At 35.6% G+C, this 20,903-nt stretch overlaps 1 protein-coding gene across 4 annotated transcripts in view; it reads right to left on the bottom strand.

Annotated features, from left to right (window-relative positions):
* Positions 1 to 20,903, bottom strand: part of LOC149802620 (inositol polyphosphate multikinase-like) — an 87,853-nt gene that overhangs the window by 39,867 nt on the left and 27,083 nt on the right. Inside the window, exon 1 of one of the 4 annotated variants that reach the window (XM_089951936.1) lies at positions 6,106 to 6,148. The exons of the other annotated variants lie outside the window; for them this stretch is intronic. Coding sequence (XP_089808062.1) covers positions 6,106 to 6,131 — 26 coding nt within the window. The 5' untranslated portion in view covers positions 6,132 to 6,148. Of the gene's footprint in view, positions 1 to 6,105; positions 6,149 to 20,903 lie in introns of those variants that run through there. 4 annotated transcript variants of the gene reach the window in all.

The following is a 20,903-nucleotide window of genomic DNA, read 5'->3' as shown; positions in this document are numbered from 1 at the left end:
CGTTTCACTCGGAAACACACGGAAAAGACCCTACGATCCCATTATAGAACTGAATTGATTTATCTATTGGTCTGGAAACAGTCGATCAAAACCCGTTTACTCTTTTAAGAATAAACTGCAGTGCATTAAAACGATTTCATCCCATCGACGACATCTATTGTTACGACAGAAATTAACGTGAAAGCATCTCGAGATATGCCTGCATCCCCGATTACCCACAGAGGCGCCATGTGTTCATATTACTCATATTACCCGGGGAAACACGTCCGACTAGGCTTGACCTTTAAATGCAGTTTTTGACCTTTTCACACTGAACACAATCTTAAGCTTACGATTTTTCGACATTTTGAATCAGATATAAGAAAAAAAATGAAAGTAGCATTGATGAAAGTGTATAAAACAGGAATCCTTGAGGTGTCACCCATAAATATAGCTGCTAACATTAATAATGAAAATTTGCAGAAATCTGTTTTTAGCCGACCCTTCAAGTGTACGATCGATTTTGCGCAGACTATAAAATAGTCGTGTCACTGAAAAAAGAACGTCAATGGAGATAATAAGATAAAATGTTTTGTACAAATTATTGTCAGTCTTCTTTTAATTAATTAATTTTGCTTTAAAACAACTGCGTTCTACGTTTTCACCACCCGCCCCAAAAGAAAAAGACGAAAAGCTGACATCAAATCATTCATAAAATAGTTTCTTGTCGTATGGAGTGTTTGAGCTGAGACAGTACACTGTGCACATATTGCGACATAATATTTTTTTTTGTATAAAGGTGCTAAAGATAGTCTAATAGTGTTGGGCACACCATTGTATTGACATCGTTTATGCCTGGTTCACCATTTGCTATAACGGGTAAAACTTTATGACGTTAAGAAAGACATTCCAGCAAAGAAGTGCTCTTTCACTTATGGAAATGAAACGTCCCAAATACACCTATGTCAAACACATTATAATAAAAAGGACGATAGCATTGTCTAATAAAACAGGGCAGAGGTTGATTCATCAGAGCGCTCCTTTCTTGAATAGAATGGGTTCGGACAATATTTGGATAAAAATAGGTTTGGTTTGCGAAAAGGATAATGTCTTATGCTCATACACAGATGAACAGATTAAACACGTGACACTTTCATACTGGAGACGATATAACACGATTTGTGAATTACCATCTCATTTTAATTGCGCAGTTTCTGAACAGCATCAGCAAAAAGATTAAAAACTGTGAATTGCTACATAATTATGAACAGAAGAGATAATATAAAACGGGCAAGTGTTGGTTAAGAAAATAATATCGTCAGGCACATTTCGGTGCTCGTTCAAACATTTACGGTTACATTTGTTACTTCTTATCAATCATCTGATGAGAACTATGCATGTGCATTAGATACTTATACATGTAGTTACTCAATTATGCAGTTCATTTGCGTTTGAAAAATCATCACACTTTTTGTCTGTTCACAAACCAACTCCGTCCCCGAACCAAATGACTAAATGGTAAGTACCTAACATGTATAAGAGTGTAATTTAGTTTATTTGAAGTCAAAGCAAAACTACGATTTTCGTCGGAACCTGCTTGCTTAAATATCAGACGTTGTGAATTTATATAGAGTACATCTGAAGAATATCTTTTTTTAAAAAACATTACTGTTACAAGTGATGTTAAGATGTATTGTTAAGATTATCATCCATTACCACGAGGTAACTCGATTATTACAGAGGAAGCATTGTTTGTGGTGCATCCAACTCTTAAAAAACAAGATCCTCTCTACCACTTTTTTATATAAAATAAAAATGTTTTCGTACATTACTGTTTGGTGTGGGTTCGAGTCTCGACTCGGACAACGTGGCTATATGAGAAAGCTTGTCATTAGCTTCCAGTGGATCGGGAGGGGGGTGTCTTTACCGGGTTCTTCTTTCACTAAATATAATGGCCGCCATGTATAGCCTATAATGTGCGGAAAAATGCAGTTAAACACATAAACCACAATTACATTACTAGGTGTGGTAGAGAACAACTTCAAAACGACAAAATTCACTAATCCAATTAGGAAGGTCTTTACGCATGTGACACGGACATCGCTTAGGAGTTCAACAGCCGCTGAAAGTTAATGGGGACAATAAGATAAAATTGGAATGATTGTTGGTCAGTTTTGAGAGCGACTGCTGTGAGATTTTGAAGAGATCAGACTCATTGGATCAAAAGAAGAGGCAGTCAGCTTTCCGTTTCTGTACAATTCATTTCATGCGAACCGTTCAAAATTCTAAATTTCACAACTAAATTGTCCACCATGGCCAACAATGGCACAAAAAAGTGACAGAATACATCTTCCAGGTACTTTCCGTAATCATAATTCAGTAAACTACTGGGCAACATTTTCATTTAGATGCAACTAGATATTACAGGTAATAGTTTAGTTAAAATTCTACATCGATATTACCATCCATCAAGGTGTAGCAAATCCACAAATTTTCAAGATGGCCGTTGTGGTCGCAAAAAGGGCGCTCTACAGGTATGAATTTCTGAGAGAGTGATGGGTGTTAAGGTAAAGTTTTGTTTGCATTTGTAACATACACAATCAGAGAATGTTGGCACACCTCTGTATAACTTTCATATACTGTGGGTGAAGTTTCTTTGGACATTGTACTTGAGGAAATTGTACATGATCTAAGCAAACAGCTAACCAAATTGACTTCTCCCCGTGCTCAAAAAATCAGCCTGAATTAATTTAAAGTACATTTATCATTGACAGAGATTAAAATATGGAAAATGAATTTTGCCAGAATGGACAATACTAGCTTTTGAAAGTGAAATGAATGAATTACAAAATATATAAAATGTATTTTTTAAAAAAAGGTTATCATCTCTATTTTACAATTTACCTCTTCGGTCTAGGAAGTGAAAATGACCAAGCGGAGCTAGCAGTTTATTTTATAAGTGCACATCTCAAGAAAGGCCAGCTGTATACTCTATAAGCCATACTACACCAAACAACCCTACATCAAAATAAAGGGAATTAAACGTTCTTTTAACAAACCTATGAGATACAATGTCTTTTAGAAATAGCAAGTGTAACCAGTCGGAAAATCGGGTAAATTCTTTAACTTTAAAAATCTAATCCTATGCAAAATACGAAACTGTAGAGTGCCACCAAAGAACAGTAATATAAATATTTTCAACATGACCTCTGTTGCGGCCATAATGGATGCTCAAACAGCTACATTTTCTTTTACGACCAACCAGATCACGGGAAGAACATATGCAGGACATTTAATGGTAATTCTCCTAGTTTAGAAGCAAAGATAACAAAATTGTACTAAAGAACAGACGGACAAAATGGCCATCATATGAGCTCTTCTGGTCTTGACCATTCTGGTAAAAACAGGATATCTAATAATTTCAGAATTGATTCCAAACTTATCTCGAAACTTGATTATAAATACCACAGTTGTGCGAGGATTAAGGGTCATACTCATATCAGATGTAAATACTTTTAGTAATATTTGGATTCTTCTAGCTGCCACGGTGTATAGTGTGTTGGCTGTAGTTCAAAGAGTATGTTTAAATCCCAATATCTACTGTTAATTTTTTCAGTGTAATGTTATTTCATTGACTTGATCTTTTTCTGCACTTCACCTAAAAATGGAAAGCGAAAGAAACATTTTCAAAAAAATACCTCTTTTATTTAAGGTCTGAGGTTAGCTTAAAATGCACAATTTACAAATGAAATAATGTCCCAAGCCAAAATTAGTCAGGATACTTCATGAATGTGTACACATTTTTCCCAGCGGAAATTATTAGTACGTGTTATTCGTTGAAAATGTAAACGTCCATATATCTGTTACCAGATATCCTATCTGAATGAAATATTTTGTTTTGCCAATTTTGATCAACATGCTTTTAATATAAAACTTTTTCAAATTAGATTAAACTATTTCCATAAATTGTATATACAAGTTCATTACTCAGATATTGCAAATAATTGCCGTGTCATTTCTTGTTCAAACTTACACTTGGAAAGCCCAAACAAAATCAGCGCCAAATATCGAAAATAAGATATCGTTACCATATATATATACAAGTACAACATACAGTATAACTTCGCCGATCCAATACTATAGATCTTCTTTTAAGACGATTTAAACTCCGGATTCGCAAATTTCGTTTTCGTGTATAATTTATATTAAACCGAAGTTTGCTATTAATTGCAATTGTCATTTTCACCCAAACCCTCCCCCTACCCCAATTCATCGAAAACAGTAATGGTACCCGACGATAGAGTAGAAAATGCATGCAATTTCTCCTGATTAAACACTACTATTCAGATTTCCAGAACCTTTAAAATTACATTTAAGTCTTACAACATGAATTTTGCTATATTCTTCTAAACATCAAAATGTATATCACCATTAGATTATGTAACGAAATGTATCGTAAACTTGAACAGTTTTTCTTAACGAAACAGCAAACGTTAGAGAATGGATGAAATGGCATCTCTGCTTACTTTGAAAGAGAAAAGAAATTATAGCAAATTACTTCCCAGGTGTCGCTCTCGCTGTCCCGAAATGCTACTATTGCCACAAGTTGAAAGGACGTCTCAAAGAGCAGAGGAAAATAAAGAAAATTTAATTTTCTAGCCAGCATTTCTTGCACTAGTATTGTTAACTTTTAGTTTGTCTCCAAATTTCAGCTATAAAATTAATTAAAATGACAGCTAAAAATGAGATTGACACTGGGATCAAATGGTCAGTGCAGGCAATGACGTTGCTTACCTAAGTCATGGAGAGCAGATGGAATTGCAGGTATCAGTATGGAAATAAATACAGTAATAAATGTGCCCCTTTGGTTGCGCTGTACAGTATCATATTTTACATAGGGGTTAATTTCTTAAGAAAAGGCATTTTCCATGTTTTCCTCACCGTGTATCCTGGCATTTTAAAACAATATCTTGTATATCATAAGGATTTTTAACAGATGGTTTAGCTCCTATATGTCTGGAGCATTATTGACGGGTCAAATTTAGATTACAGAGTATACAGCTTGACCTTGCCTCAGACGTGCACGGATAACAATAATGTTTACCCCACCCACCCATTCACCGATTTTAAAAACACAATGCACCAAAGATATTAAAAAATGAAGAAGACTTAGACATTTTATTCAAAACACTGTCAACTTGTTGGCGTTTCGAATGACACGGGGTTTCTTTAGTAATACGGTCACCATATTTACATTGGCGAATCTATATTTTCGAACAACAGATGTGATGTAGTTTGCCGTCTTTGATAATCTCAGTAATTCCGTAAATTTTGGAGTTACGTCTCAGTGAACACATGTATGCAAAAGTTCCTCCTATCTATTTGTTCAGCATGTTTTAGAAATATTGAGACTAGACATTGCAAATATTGGAAGCAGACGACAGTTTAACTGAGAAGGACTATTCTAGAAACCAGAAAAGGACAGTGAGCAATCTGCTTGTTTACGTCGAGAGCTTCCGTTTGGCTTGAAACGTGAATAAGTTGCGAGTGTTTGGGCCCCCTGGCAAGAATCAGTTAGAAATTAAAAATTGATGAACAAAATGACTAAGTTTTTTCATTTATTATATCCTCGATGTTATTCGTTTAAAAAAATCGGTATCGAGATACAGACAAACGGTGTGTGTGCGAATAATATAGCTCCCTTGGTCATATTCGCTTCCCGTGCTTCAAAGATAAATTACAAAACAAACGAATCGATATGTCTTTTTCACTTGATATATATTTTGTAGTTAATTCAGTGCACTTTCGGAAGCTGGAGTTGCCTACTCTGTCAAAGTTCGTTTCTTTTTTATTAATAACTGCTAAAAATAGTGTACTTTAGACTAATTCAGGATGATTTTTTTAGCACAAGGGAGACGCCATTTTGGTGAGCTTTCTGTTTAGATCATGCACGAATTCCACAAGAACGTGTACAAATATTTCAGCCACATTTCATGAAAGCAGCTTAGAGGTAGCCAAAACATTCTCCAAAAGTGCATGTTGCAAATGCGAACAACTTCGCCTTACACCTGTCACTCTGTCAGCAGTACATAATATATGTGGAACGAAACCTTTGCGGATTGTTACCTCATGCGGTTACATTCTGACCCCATCTCTTGAGCGAGTGTTGTCATCATCATATCATAACGTCATAATATACATGACGTCACAGATGACGTTTGACAGGTATACAACTAAGGTTACGCCCTGCAGATATTACATACTTTTGACTACGGAACAGGAGGTATACGATAAAGTTCCTGACTGGCATGAAGTTTTTCTTTCGTTTATCTTGATGTGCTAATTGGCTTTGTTTTCTCTAATAAATTTAATTTAGTCAATGCTTACCCACCCATAACTCTCTTACAGAAATTAATTAAAACAAGGGGAACCTTCGTCGCTTCACTTGCTTTTCAGAACCTACTTTGATTTCCCACTGCACAGCGGTGAAAGAAAAAGCAGACCAGGTTGACCCACCCACAACACCAGACGTACCACTCTGTACCATCGCCTCTATGTAAGTGCTTTCTACAATGGCGATTCACTATACAATTTAGTATATCATCACCACGTCACCTAGTTGGGCGGCTACATATATATGTTAAGAGTCTAACAAAGTTGTTCAACACACTTGACCCTTGACTTTGTTGTGATAACTTTGCAAAAGTGAATCTAATATATGTCGCGACTGTGATATGAACTACATCAAATTCCTTAAACATGTGCTACATGTGTATTTTTTTGGTAAAATGTACTCATCGGAGCATTTCCCCTGTCACCTTCTTCAATTTCATAAAGAATAAAGAACACATGGACATTATTTTTTATGATTTGATTTGGGTTGTATAGCGGAAACATTTAAGTCGCAAGCATCAAAACATTCCTTTTGAATAAGTTCCCTTTATTTCCCCCACAGAACAGTATTGATTGGTGTTAAAGTCCTAACACAAGCCAGCCCGTCCCCCTCTATGATGAAATGTGAGCTATTTTAAAAAGCACATTACATTTTGCCAACATAGCAACCAGTGCTATGCTGAAAGACAGGAACATGAAACTTGCCACAATTAGTCCTGAGATGTCACCAATAAATTTTACAGTTTGAAAAGGGATGGGACATATGAAGGTTCTTGGAGGTCAAAAGTAAAATATTAAAATGTTTGCTTGTTGTTCTAACACTAGAATATGGAAGAAAGTGATTTTACTTTTTTTCTCATTTATTTCTTAATTTCATTACAAATTAATGAAAAGAAACATTTTCACTATATATTTCTTTCACTTAAATGCAACATTTTAAAATTTAGTTGACCTCAGTCCCATGTTTAAGGCTTCTAATTTCCCCATAATTAAGGTCATTACACATGCAATACTGCCTCAAGGCATATTGTGTAAGCATGAGCAAAATAGGCCTATTGTGTAAGCATGAGCAAAATAGGCATATTGTGTAAGCATGAGCAAATTAGGCATAGTAGCTAATTTTCATGCATAACATCAATGTTAATAGACCAGTTTATTCAGAATATCATGCATGATGACAGAAAAATAAGAAAACTATTTGCACAAATTTTCATATTTGCTTTAAGGTGACGCTATATAGTTTCGAACTTTGCAAGGGATTAGATTCTTAAAGAAAAGGAATTTCACCGGCTATCCTCACTGGTTATACTGGCTATTTAAAAAAGACCTTGTATATCTTAGGTATAATTCAAAGAACCTTTAATTCCCTTTATATTTGGTGTATAATTGATGGTTGCAATATGGGTTATAGAGTATACAACTTGACCTTGCTTCAGATGTGCATTTTTAAAAAATTGCTAGCTCCGCTTGGTCATTTTAACTTCCTGAACTTCAGAGGTAAATTGTGAAAAAGAGCCGATAACTTGTTTACACCTCATTTATTTGGTAATATATTAATTGCACTTTCAGAAGCTATAATGTCTAGTCTGGCAAAACTATTTCCCCCTATTTTAATCACTGCTGATGACAGTGTACTTTAGACTCATTCAGGTTGATTTTTCGAACACAATGGAGCAATCATCTTAGTTAGCTGTATGCTTTGATCATGTACAATTTCCACAAGTACAATATCCAAAGAAATTTCAGTCACAGTACATGAAAGTAACACGGAGGTATACAAACATTCTCTCCTCTTTGCACGTTGCAAATGTAAACAATTTCACCTTCCACCCACCACTCTCTCAAAAGTTCATAAAATATATGCAGCGTCCTCTGAATGGATTCTCATATATATTACACCCTATTTTCATTAAAATACTTCATATGATGTCTAGTTGGTTCTAACAGAAAACGGTGTCGATCGTACATGTAATAAGGCCACCGCGACGGCCAGTTTGAACTTCTTGTAATCGCTATGTAGTAGGAGCATATAATTTAGCATTTGTTTCATAGTAGCTATTAACTAAATGTGTGCAAAGCAAGAATAACGCAATGATTACAACTGGTGGATTTATTTCAGCTAGCAATGAATATTATATAACATGATTTAAAAAATATCTAATTCTGCCTAATTAAGATATAACTATTATATAAAATGCTAAATCATGATTATGCCACAGTTACTCCTCCTGGTCATATCGACATGGGGTCTAATTGGTAGAAATAACAATTATTTTAATCTCGTATTCAATATGGCTACCAAAGGGACCGTTTTGAAAATCATGTTCGACATATGGCTTTCACCAAAAGACTTCGATTTAGTGGTAAATACAAACGGTGCCGACCAGACCTCCAATATGGCAGTCACGATGGCTAAAGATGCATGCAATACCTAGTTTCTTCTGAATGAGAATGGTGGCGATCTTACATATAATATCTCCGCCATAGTGGATATCGTGAATATCGTGTTATTAATACTTCTCCTTAATGGATGGTCATATATAGATAAGGGGCTTTTAAGGAAACCCAGTTCTTATGATATAGCTGCTCCTAATTAAATGCATCTTGGACATCCGTTATGGCCGCCGTCTTGAAAATTTTGTCATCGCTACTCATACTGAACAGATGGTTATATCGACATGGGGCTTACACTAAAAGACTTAGGATAATGTCTTGTTTGTCCAAAATTACTATGGCGCTTATCAATAGCGGTCTTCATTAAAACCTTTTTTTGTCACTACTCCTTTCGAAGGAATGGCAGTGCAGACATGTAATTTTCACTACAAGACAACGCTTCTCACTACATGTAATTCGTCTTAAATGAAAACGATGCAAATATGGCATACAGAATTAGATTAAGCTCTTAACTGCTGTTTCTTCAAAAAAGATGGCCATACCAACATACATTATTTTGCAATATATAGTTATTCCTATACTAAAATGATGTTATTTTGACCTCCAATATGACTGACTTGACGGCCATCCTGAAAATCTTTAAATGGCAACTTTTCCAGAACAGCTGTTATTTCCAAGATGGGGATCATCTAAAACACTAGTAGAGCAATGGGTCCAATGTTTGAATGAATATGATGTTAATCTGACCTCCAACATCTTCAAAAACTTATTATCACATAGGGTTTTCACAAAGCTCTTCTTGCAACACTTAACAGCTTCTGAATAGAAATAATACATACATGACCACCAACATATCCACAATTGTGTGAGAACCAGAATTAACTGATACGGAGTCAAGCTGATTGTCAATGCTCGTATGGTGTCTAGTTATTCCTAAATGAAAGTGATGTTGATCAGCATGGCCATATTAAAAATTGTGTTAGCGCTATTCTTCCTGAATTTATGGTCATATTGACATGGGTTGTACACTAAGAGACTCCTTAAGATTTTTAGATGGTACGAAATATGAATGGTACTCATTAATGGTTGCCATTAAAAAATAGTATCACTATTTCTCTTGAAAGGATGGTCTTGTTGATATGAAGTTTTCACTAAAACACGTCTCTCTATATGTAGTTTGTCCTAAATAAAAATTATGCTTTTCAGAATCTGAAAAATCTCGTAACCGCTGTTTCTCCGAAATGGATGGGCATATCAACATTTGAGAAACCCATAACAACAAAAATACATTTTGCAATATCTATTATTCCTATATCAAAATGATGATGACATGATCCCACCCCACCCCATGTCTGCCTTGACGACTATCCTGAAAATCTGTATTTGGCTACCTGTCCTGAATGAAGGGCTATATTGACTTGGAGTTTTCACTAAAACACAATATACAATTGTTGTTAATCTGACATCCAACATGGGACCATTCTGACCGAGTTTTAACAAAATATTTAAATATTTCATTGGTTCTAAATGAAAATGGTGCACATATGACCACCTAAATATGAACACTTACGTGACGTAATTTTAAATTTAAACTGACCTCAAGTCCATGGTCTGATAAAAATTCGATTTTCTGTGATCTTTCTCAACAATGGCTTTAGTGCAGAATGTAAAGATTATACCTGATACCGTAATACGCAGGAGGGAAACGTCCATCAGGAATTCTTTACTTGACCCGATGGGGTAAAGGGCTGACGATATTTAAAAGCTAGAACGCGGCATACATTAAAATATACCGACAAGGTCACGATAAAGCGCATCTGAGCCACCATTCATTGTTTTATTTAACTTGTTTTTGACTGGATTTTAATCTGTGATTATCGACGGATTCTAGGATCTAGTCATTGTGCTTGAGTGCTGCACAGAAATGATGGACTAAAGTATAGATAACCCATATGTCAAAGCAGTCAAGCGTCGAGATGCGTGCACGATACTATGTCGCCAGAAAAGGCAAAGGACGCTCAGATTGGGCGACTTTTGATGCCCAGCCTGCCAATGCTAATGTTTAAATTAAACGGACATATCTTTACATCTCTTCAGAGAATTTAAATAAAATGTTGGTATATATTTCCATTCAATGTAGATATGAAAATAAGTTTGTTTTCCTTTCATATAATCATATATTTTCAGTGTTATACATCAGTGATAACACCTAATGATTTTACAATCTGATAAATAATTGTAAGGCAAAACAGTCATGTCAAGGACAAAACAGTCATGTCAAGGGCAAAACAGTCACGTCAAGGGCAAATCAGTCAAATCTACTCAAAGCTCATTTCACTACAACACACTTCAGTTTTATTAAATAAAATCCGTATTTTGTTTCATGTGATACAGAGGCCTCTACGCCTGTGCTCATTTCATGTAAAATATATGAATCCCGTTTTAGTCCTTTGGTGGCAAGACTGGAAAAGTCATATTCAACTCAAAACACCCCCATATATACATACATACATACATACAAACATACTTTAGAGGGATGTTCGGCAATAGGACATTTTAATTCGTCAGAAATTCTGCATGAATCTTTCTACTATCGCCAAAAACATGGATAATTCTTCAATGTAATGTATACGAAATTATCGTTCAGTTAAATAATATAAACGACTTAATGAGTAAAAATGATAAATGTTGTTTTCTAGCATGCACATGAAAATCTTCCATTTTCGTTTCATGAATGGAGTAAATTAAGCCATGTTTTCGTGCTGATGCATATATCGATTACTTTTGAAAAGTAGCTTGATCTTAAACGTTATTACGTTGGCGTGCACCTTTCTAAGAATGATGAATCGATCCTATGCCCTACTTGTGACCTTTGTGATCAAATGTACTTACAAAGCTAGGGTGTTGAAATCGGATTTATCGGTCCCTGAGTAATGTATTGTTAGGATACTAATCTCGACTGAAAGGTTGCTAACAACACGCAAACGTTAAAACAATAAGTGCATTTGATAGTGTGTAAAATGCGAAGACAGTCTATTCTCAAAAGTATGTACTAGGTAAACGCTCAGACTAAATCTACCTTAATGATATGTGCTCATTAACGTAATTATTGATTGGCATTCATAGCTTGGAGATAGTTAACATATTCATACTTGCAGAGGTGAATAAGCTCTCACCATTCCGTGTATCTCCCTTTATATTCCCGCCATAGGACGGAACATAGTATGGAGTTGTCCGTCCATATGTTCCTTTATTTCGTTTTCGCATGATAACGTAAGTTCTCCACAGCCTTATATCGTTACTAAACCACGAAGATAGCTTGCAATTTGATAATAAAGAAGACTATCGACTTTACGATCAAAGAGCTTATAGCATCATGTTCCTGAGACTGAAAACAAAAGGTTTCTGCACATTGTGTGATTTGGACTTTTAACGTAGCTATAACAATTTTTCAGTCATATAGCTACGATGTCTGCAGTGTGGCAGTTTATAGTGATGTCTAGCACTGGTGCATCATGCCGCAGACGTGGAGGATGATGTCCCACCCAGTCACATTATCCTGACACCAGGCCGACCAGTCCCAACACTAACCTCTTAATGCTGAGCGCCAAGCGAGGCAGCTGTTAGTACCATTTTTGTAAGTCTTTGGTATGACTCGGCCGGGGATCGAACCCACGACCTCCCGCATCCGAGGCGAACGGTCTTACCACTAGGCCACCGGAGCGGTCTGTTTCTGCACATTGACATTATTTGACATTATTTGTGCACCAGAGACTAAGGCAAACTTTGTGAATCGTTTATGCATCGAATAATGGAAAAGCCAGTTGATTTTGAAGTCAAAGAGTCGAAGGTCGTGGCAATTGTAACTGAAAGAAGAGAATGGTTATCACAAAGCAGCCATAATTCTACATAAAAAATCTGGACTGAATTTCTTGCATTTGGAGGTAAAACCCTTTTGATTTTTATGTCAAAAGGTCAGGGATCAGGGTAGCTGAAACATTCAAAATGGTCTCTGCATTATCTAAAATAATCAGTTCTTGACCATATACCTTCACAAAGTTTGTGAATGACTTACACTTCAGATATGCAAAAGATCAAAGTTCAAGTCACTGTGACTGATGAAACAACAGGGTTTTACATACTAACTTTAGTTCTATGTCACGTACCTAGATCAAAGTTTGTGGAGGGCTTGGACTGAAGGTGCTGAAAAGCCTATTGATTTGAGGTAAATGGTCAGGGTCATGGTAAGTCAAATAATAAAGATATGGTTTCAGCACAGAAAGTTTAATTGTTGTTGTTGTTGTCGTAGGGTTTAACGCCATTCTTCAGCACACGATAGGTAATACATGGCGGCCAGAAAGTTTAGTTCAAGACCGCATATCGTGACCAAAGATCCAAGTCACTAAGACCCGTTGGCAAATGACCTCCAACCTCGTTTATCAACAGTCATTGATTATCAGAGGTAACTGAAAGTCATCAACTTGAAGATTTTATATAGCTTGAATTTGATCATCCAAACTCGACGCTTGCGTGGCTTCCAGAGAACTCTGGCAAACAAAAGTCTTGATGTCCACCATGATGATGTTTGAGGGGGCAGTAATTGGCCTATGCTGAGAGCAGAGATAATCTTGCTTACTCAGTATCATACCACGCCTACACAGCACATCAAATAAAATTAACGTACGTATTAGCACACCAAGCCTGCACAGAACATCATATAAAATTAACGTACGTATTAGCACACCACGCCTACACAGCACATTATATAAAATTAACCTACGTATTAGCACACCAAGCCCACACAGCACATCATATAAAATTAGCCTACGTATTAGCACACCACGCCTACACAGCACAGCATATAAACTTAAGGTACTTATTAGCACACCACGCCTACACAGAACATCATATAAAATTAATGTACGTATTAGCACACCACGCATACACAGAACATCATATATAAACTTAAGGTACTTATTAGCACACCGCGCCTACCCAACACATCATATATAAACTTAAGGTACTTATTAGCACACCGCGCCTACACAACACATCATATATAAACTTAAGGTACTTATTAACACACCGCGCCTACACAACACATCATATAAAATTAATGAAAGTCTTTGACTGTAATGGTAGTTAGGAGACAAAATAGCTCAGTTAAATAGCACTTCAGCCATGGCAAATAACATGCCTTTGCTTCCTTCAGAAGTATATAATTATTTATCAATCGGTATCGTTAAAATCGTTACACCAATAATGCAACATAGTATTTTTATATTATTTGCCCCCCCCCCCCCCACACACACACACAAACACACACCCACTCCGAACACATATAATCCCGTATCAAAAATGTGTGTGGGTGTGGGTAAACAGTGTCGCGTTCATCTCGAAATGAAAAATGAAATGACAAGAGATTACTCAGAAGTTGGAGTCTATATTAACAGTAGACGAAATATTAGAGGGTCCGGTTTCAATTTTTTTTAAATTCTCAAATTTACATTGTTCAAAATCTTTCTTATTTTTGGTTGACACCGATATGCTTTTCATGGAGCATTTAGCAAACTCTGAGGATTATAATAATATATTGAATTATTCTATAAAAAGTCATATTTTAAAATTGAAGAAAACTTGGGGATTTCGTCCGATGTATGGAATTAAACTATTTTTATTTTGAGAATAACAAAATTCAAAGGTATACTATATTCAAAATTATAAGATTTTCTTCCCATCAATTGTACTCGTTTTTTGGTCTGAAAAAGTAACAATATTTTTTTAAAAGTATCATAGGATAATTTAGGATCTCAATTTTATGATTTTGTTTAAAAGAAATTTAATGAAACCAAAGTCATGATAACGCGGCGGCAACACTCGCTTGGTATTTCAGTGATCCTGGGTTGGAAGATTGTTTTTGACACAAGGATAGGGTGCGTCTCCTCTAATCCATGACGGTTTTGTTCGGATTTTTTGCATCGTCAACACAATGAAAATCTGCACGCCAGGCACGGCAAATAACAATCTTTCCAAAAGAACTTGATCTAAAAAGATCGTGTTATTCGTAAAGTAAAAAATAGACATGGTAGAAAAAAATTACAAACAACGTTGCAAGACTGGTGTGAGACCAGCCTGGTTCACATTTCAAGGACACAAAGCCACAAAGACGATTACCCCAAGGAAACAAGAACAAAACACAAAACATAACATAATATATATACTTCATGTTTGCTGTAGACATATATACACATAGCCGATAAGTAGTGAAATAAATACCCTTGAACTAAGTAGAACGTTGCAACTTTTTAGTGATTTTAAGGCGCAAGTATAGTACTGATCAAAGTGTAATAGCTCCTAAAAATAAATAGTATTTACGTTTTGATTCCTTGTTGTTGTTGTAATGATTATCAATGTGCCATATGATTATTCATTTCTGAACAGTAATGCATGCATGAAAGGCGTCTGACATTAACACGTTTATTGCAAATGTAAGATATAAATGTAAAATGGAAAGGACTCGTCTAGAGTTACCTACTGTGTGTATATTTAAATCTGTACTGGCAAGTTGCTAGTTAGGGTTATAATAAACATCTCAGATTGTAAACCGTATGGATCCTACTTCTGTACTTCTATTTTATTTTATTTTTGGGAGGGTGCTCTCACCTGTTTGATCTTCTCAGACCAGTTAGGGAAGCCCTCCTGCCCTACTTGTAAATGTTTGCTATACTGTTTATTTGTTTGTGTGGTAAAAAAAATTCTTTTAATCAAAACATTCATCTTTTTCTAGAAGAAGAAAAAATTCTTCTGCCATCCTTGCGTTTTCTTCTTCTTTCTGCCTTCTTCTTTTCTCTTTCCTCCTAATTCTGTCCTTTTCTCTTTTTTGGTCTGAAGTTTCTATAATTGTCGTTGTTGATAATTCGGGTATCTGCTCTTTCCTATTTGGTTCGCCTTGTGCCATTCTCTTTGATAATTGTCTTTCCGTATCTTGGTCCTGTGCACTAGTATGTTGCTTTTATTTTACTATATCTCTAAACTCTGTCATTTGTCCTGCTGATTTTGTTGATGCTGTTGGTTCAAAGTTAGATTTCCCTGCTGTTTCAGTCTCTATTGTTGTTGTTGTTGTTTTTGGGGCTTGTGCCTTTTGTTGTTTCTGTTGTTCCCATTGTTAGTTATTTTGTCTCGTTTGCTGTTGTTGATGTTGGTTCCTTTGTTGTTGTTGTTGTGAGTGATGTATTTTATCTCTCTGCCTGGTTAGTGTTTCTTGCTGTTGTTTTAATCCAGGTTGCTGTTGGTGTAATAGATTTATTGTTTGTAGTATTCCTTGATTTTCCTCTCGTGCTGGTTGTATTTGTTCTGAGATTATTATTGATGATTCGGCTTGTAAAGTTTTTTCTTTTCTTTTTTGCTGGTGCTGTTGACATTGTTGTTTTGGATATTGGAACTTTTGCAGTTTTGCTGTTGCTTGTTGTTCTTGTCTCTCTTGATTTTCTTTGGATTGTTCCTGTTGCCGTTCTACTTGTTGTTGTTGTGGTTTCCATTGTTGGGGGTTTGGTTCTTTCATTTGCTCTTCTTGTTGTCTTTGTTGTTGCTATTGTACCTTCTGCCTTTGATTTGAAGTTGGTTTTTCTTGCTGCTTTTGGATTTGTACTGTCTGTTCAGTGTGTATTTGTTTCTCTTTTCGCTGGTGGCTTTGTTGTTGTTGTTGTTGTTGTTGTTTTGGTCTGTGCATTTCCTCTATTTGTTCGTCGATGGATATGTGTTGTTGTTGTCGTCTTTGTATTCCCTGATCATCTATCCTTGTTGTAGTCTCGTGGGTTTGGGGGCATTTGTGTGTTGCATGTCCAGTTTGTTAGCATCTGCTGCACTTTCTGTGATATATACACCCTTTGTACCACGATTTGGTCCAAAAACCATGTAGGAAAAAAGCTCTTTTTACTTCCGTCAATTTGCTTTTTTACTATTTCCAGAATTATTGAGCCGTTGTATATGGATGTCGAAAGGATTGTATCCAGTCGTGATGAGATAACTTTTATCTTCAATTTTTCCTCAAATTTTTGGACTGTAGCCTCCAGATGTATTTCTAATGGAATGTCCTACAGGTGTAGCTCTCCAGTTTGCTTTTTTATTTTACGCAGAATTGGTGTAGGTTTTTTAATCAAAGCTTTTTCTCCAGCGATCTGAATTTCTACATAAGGTAGTACTGGTTTTGTCCATTTTGGGCGTACTATAAATCCTTGATATCCCTTCGGGTTAATCGAGTAGATTTTTTTTCAAGCTGTCTGGGTGTTGAACTTTAATCGCTATAATAACTGAGGCTACTCCTTTCACTCTATCTCTCGATAATCCTAACATGTCTATCTCTTGGGCTCCTTTTGTGTACGTACATTCCAAGAAAGATCCATCATTTGTTTCTATCCGTCTAGTGTTGAAGTATTTTTCTAATTCCCCATATCTCTTTGTTTGCTCGGTGTGACTCCATTTTTTTCTCGTGCGCCTCGTGCTTGTGAAGTTATTTCCATTGTATATGTTCAACTTGTTTCTTCTCAATTTGTGATTTTTTTCATCTGTAAGATTCTCAATTCTTCTGTTTAAGCATCTATGCAATGATTTGAAGGTATCTGATTAAGATCATAGTTTGCTTTGTACGTGCCATTGCCGACGATATAACAACAGACTGTACTTCTCAAGAAGGAGTATATGAATGAGGTTTTTACATTAAAAATGTTGAAAATGAATCTATACTCGCCTTTCCATGGGGCTACTTCTGTATTTCAGTCTAACAAGAGACTATACCATGACGCCATGGTTTACAAATGTTGATTACATCTGGAACAAGCCATGTGCTAGGTGCAGGCGAGCTCTTTCCATACACACTATGTCGGTAAGGTCTCAAAATGCACATACAAGCTGACTAGATAAGTATTTATGTTGGTCCGATGATTTTTGCCAAATCAATATAAACTACAAGTTTGTAAAAGGTTGCTTCTTAATAGAGAAACAACTTGTTCCTGAATACTACTGGATTAAAAAACCATGCTACTAGATTCAAAGAAACTGAATAGCAGTGGATTAAAAAAAACAACAACAACATACTAGTGGATTACGAATGCTCGGTAAAACTACTATGTGACCCAAACAACTATTGTACTTGGTAACTGTCACTACACGTCGATAAGTTAAAATTAGTGTAAATTTCCTAACATTATTCAAATGATGTAATTGCATTTAGATAAGGTTGACTGATATAATGAAAACGGCAATTCTTGATTTTTCTTAAACTCTTTCTTTAGCTACACAGATTTTTCTTTTAAATTTTCAATACTCTTTGAAGATAAAGATAAACACTAACCTCTTAATGCTGAGCGCCAAGCGAGGCAGCTGTTAGTACCATTTTTGTAAGTCTTTGGTATGACTCGGCCGGGGATCGAACCCACGACCTCCCGCATCCGAGGCGGACGCTCTAACCACTAGGCAACCGGAGCAGTCCATATTGTGAAGTAATAATAGTTCGTGATACATATTTTTTTTTAAAAAGTATATTCATAAATGAAATACATTCTTGTGAGCGAAATCAAAATTCATCTTGTACAAGAACATGGCAATACTAACATAGAAAGGTTTCTCACCTCTATCGTCCATGTAATTGGCTTGCCCAAAATGACAATATCATACAGGCCTGTTCGACATCCCTTCCACGGGTGCGTTTCTACCCTCCTCCCCCGATCCCATAATGATTTTAATAAGGCGTGTAAAAGAGAAAATATTGAATGTAAATCTGGCAAACTATGACATTTTGATGATCAGGATAATGAAAAAGCACACCCAAAAACTGCTTTAAAAATATAGAGCTTCTTTCAGATTAAAATTTGTTCCTCAAACCTTTCCCATTTCGCACGAACCTTCATCAAATGTTGGTTAGAAAAAAAATCGAGTAATCGTCTATTAGACCTGAGCGTAAAGAGATTAATGATGGTTCCTGATGACTATATTTGAAATTCAGATTCTTCCTCGAAATATGAGTTGCAAACATCCTATAAATTACAATATTTTTAAGTTGGATAAACTTATTTTTAGAAGAGAAACTGGGAAATAAAGACATATGCCGTGAAAGTTATCGCATACGATCTCTAACAAGCATACTTCTGTTTGGAATCGATTGTTTGTTTTTTTTAAAGAAAAAGGTCCTTGCTTTGTTGTTTATGAAAGCAAATAGGAAACGACGTGAACAAAAGAGATTATCTCTAGGTAGTAATTATGCACATGTGATCCCTTTACACACATGTATCATAACCGGAATAAGAAATATGAAAGCGATAAAGTTCTCCTATCCTTTCCATATGAATAGGTATTGTACCTGGGTATTAATGTTTATGAGCGTTCGAGTAAACTGTTAAACACTCCATAGAGTATCAGGTATGTTTCTAAAATTATGTAAATATGTTAACAATGTGGGTCTAGACTTAAATTGAAGTCCGAAGTGTTTATTGTCATAATTTCTTTGACATACAATGTCATGAAAAACTTGACTTATTATTCTAGGTCACTGACAATGCTCCATTAACTAGATTATTAAAGGTCAAGTGGCCCGTCACACAAGTTTTTCAAAATATTGTTATCTATGTATTTTCACCCTTTAGTTATTTTCTTGATGTTTTAAAATCTAGTGCATTTAAAGTGACACCGAAGCTTAGAAACAAATATGACAACAATAAAGTGAACATCTTGACACGAACATTGGGGAAAAAATGAACAATGGGGAAAATGTGACCAAAGTCACAAGAAAGAAGTTCGATGTAAAGGGATCACATGTGCCTATATACTACATAGAGATGGCTTTGTTATGCGATGTTTTGACTACCTTATCATAAGAAGGTCAATAAAGGTTAAACCACATATCCTGGATAATGATGGGGATCTTGAGTTATCGGAATGCAGAACACGTTTTAAAGCACGCTGAAATTGTTTTATCCACGAACGGTACATTTTCTGTTTGTCTTTTTATTATTTAAAAAGCAACTCTGGCATTTTATTACTTTTCAGGTGCAAATAATCTGTTTCTCCAGCTTTAGGACAAATAAACAATCTTCAGCTTAATTCTTATTGTATACAAATGCATCCCAACATCTAAGTGTATTCATTAACGATGTTATCCCGCACAAACAAGCAGACACGCAAATATTCAGGCGATGAAAATCAGTACAAAACATATTAAACGTGTTTATATTACAAATATGTAATAAGATGTCCAATGTTGAAATAAAAGGAAAAAAAGATAAAGAAATTGAACCCATGACTAATAATGACTATTTTTCTATGTATATTGTAGATATATCCTATTCTTATTTTAAACAAATCTGTGATTAAACAGTACAGCCTCGACTGACCCCATTAGTCAAGAATTAATTCGCATAAATATTGCTTGATATTAATTGCATTGCATATAAATTAATGAAAGAAGTCGAATAATTTTATATTTTGGGGAGCCTCGATAAGCAAACTGTAAAATTACCTAACGAGATTCATAAAGTTTGTATGGAATGAGCAAAGTGTCAGCTTTTCATTATCTCATGACGTTACTGGATTACTTTACTCGTTAAAGCTTGAAGGACGTAATCATTTCAATTTAGAGACTATAAGGTCACTTCCGACGTCATGATTATGTCATGTGTGACGTTAAAACGCACTAAATACATCTATGTAATATCGAAAATATTAGAGATTAACATCTTGACAACAACAGCATGTGATAACACTGAAAACATGACATTATCCACGAAGCCACATAGTCGGTACAACAAAACAAAACAAACGTTTAATCCCTCAGTGGATAAAAATAAACCAAAATCAGATAATCGTAATTTCGATAACCGAGTCTCACCTGTAATATATTAGTATATGAATTAACTGTTCGTCAACTTACAAAGTGTTGAACGACGAATCTTCATTAAAATAAAAGAAAATTGACAATATACGGCATGTGAAAACAGTGGAGATCAAAGGGTCACAGTTTCGATACCAGGTAGGCCAGACCTTGTTGGCACCGTCCTCGTGAAAAGCACTTTGATCATATTTACTCCTTCCGTTTAAATCGATGAACACTGGAGGACACACGGTACTAATGGTATGGAAAAATTTGA

Source organism: Sinohyriopsis cumingii, chromosome 3 (genome assembly GCF_028554795.1).
Source record: "Sinohyriopsis cumingii isolate HCF-2022 chromosome 3, ASM2855479v2, whole genome shotgun sequence".
In the NCBI taxonomy this organism is placed as follows: domain Eukaryota; kingdom Metazoa; phylum Mollusca; class Bivalvia; order Unionida; family Unionidae; genus Sinohyriopsis; species Sinohyriopsis cumingii.
The sequence above is the reverse complement of the archived record's forward strand: the minus strand, read 5'-3'. Positions and strand labels throughout refer to the sequence as shown.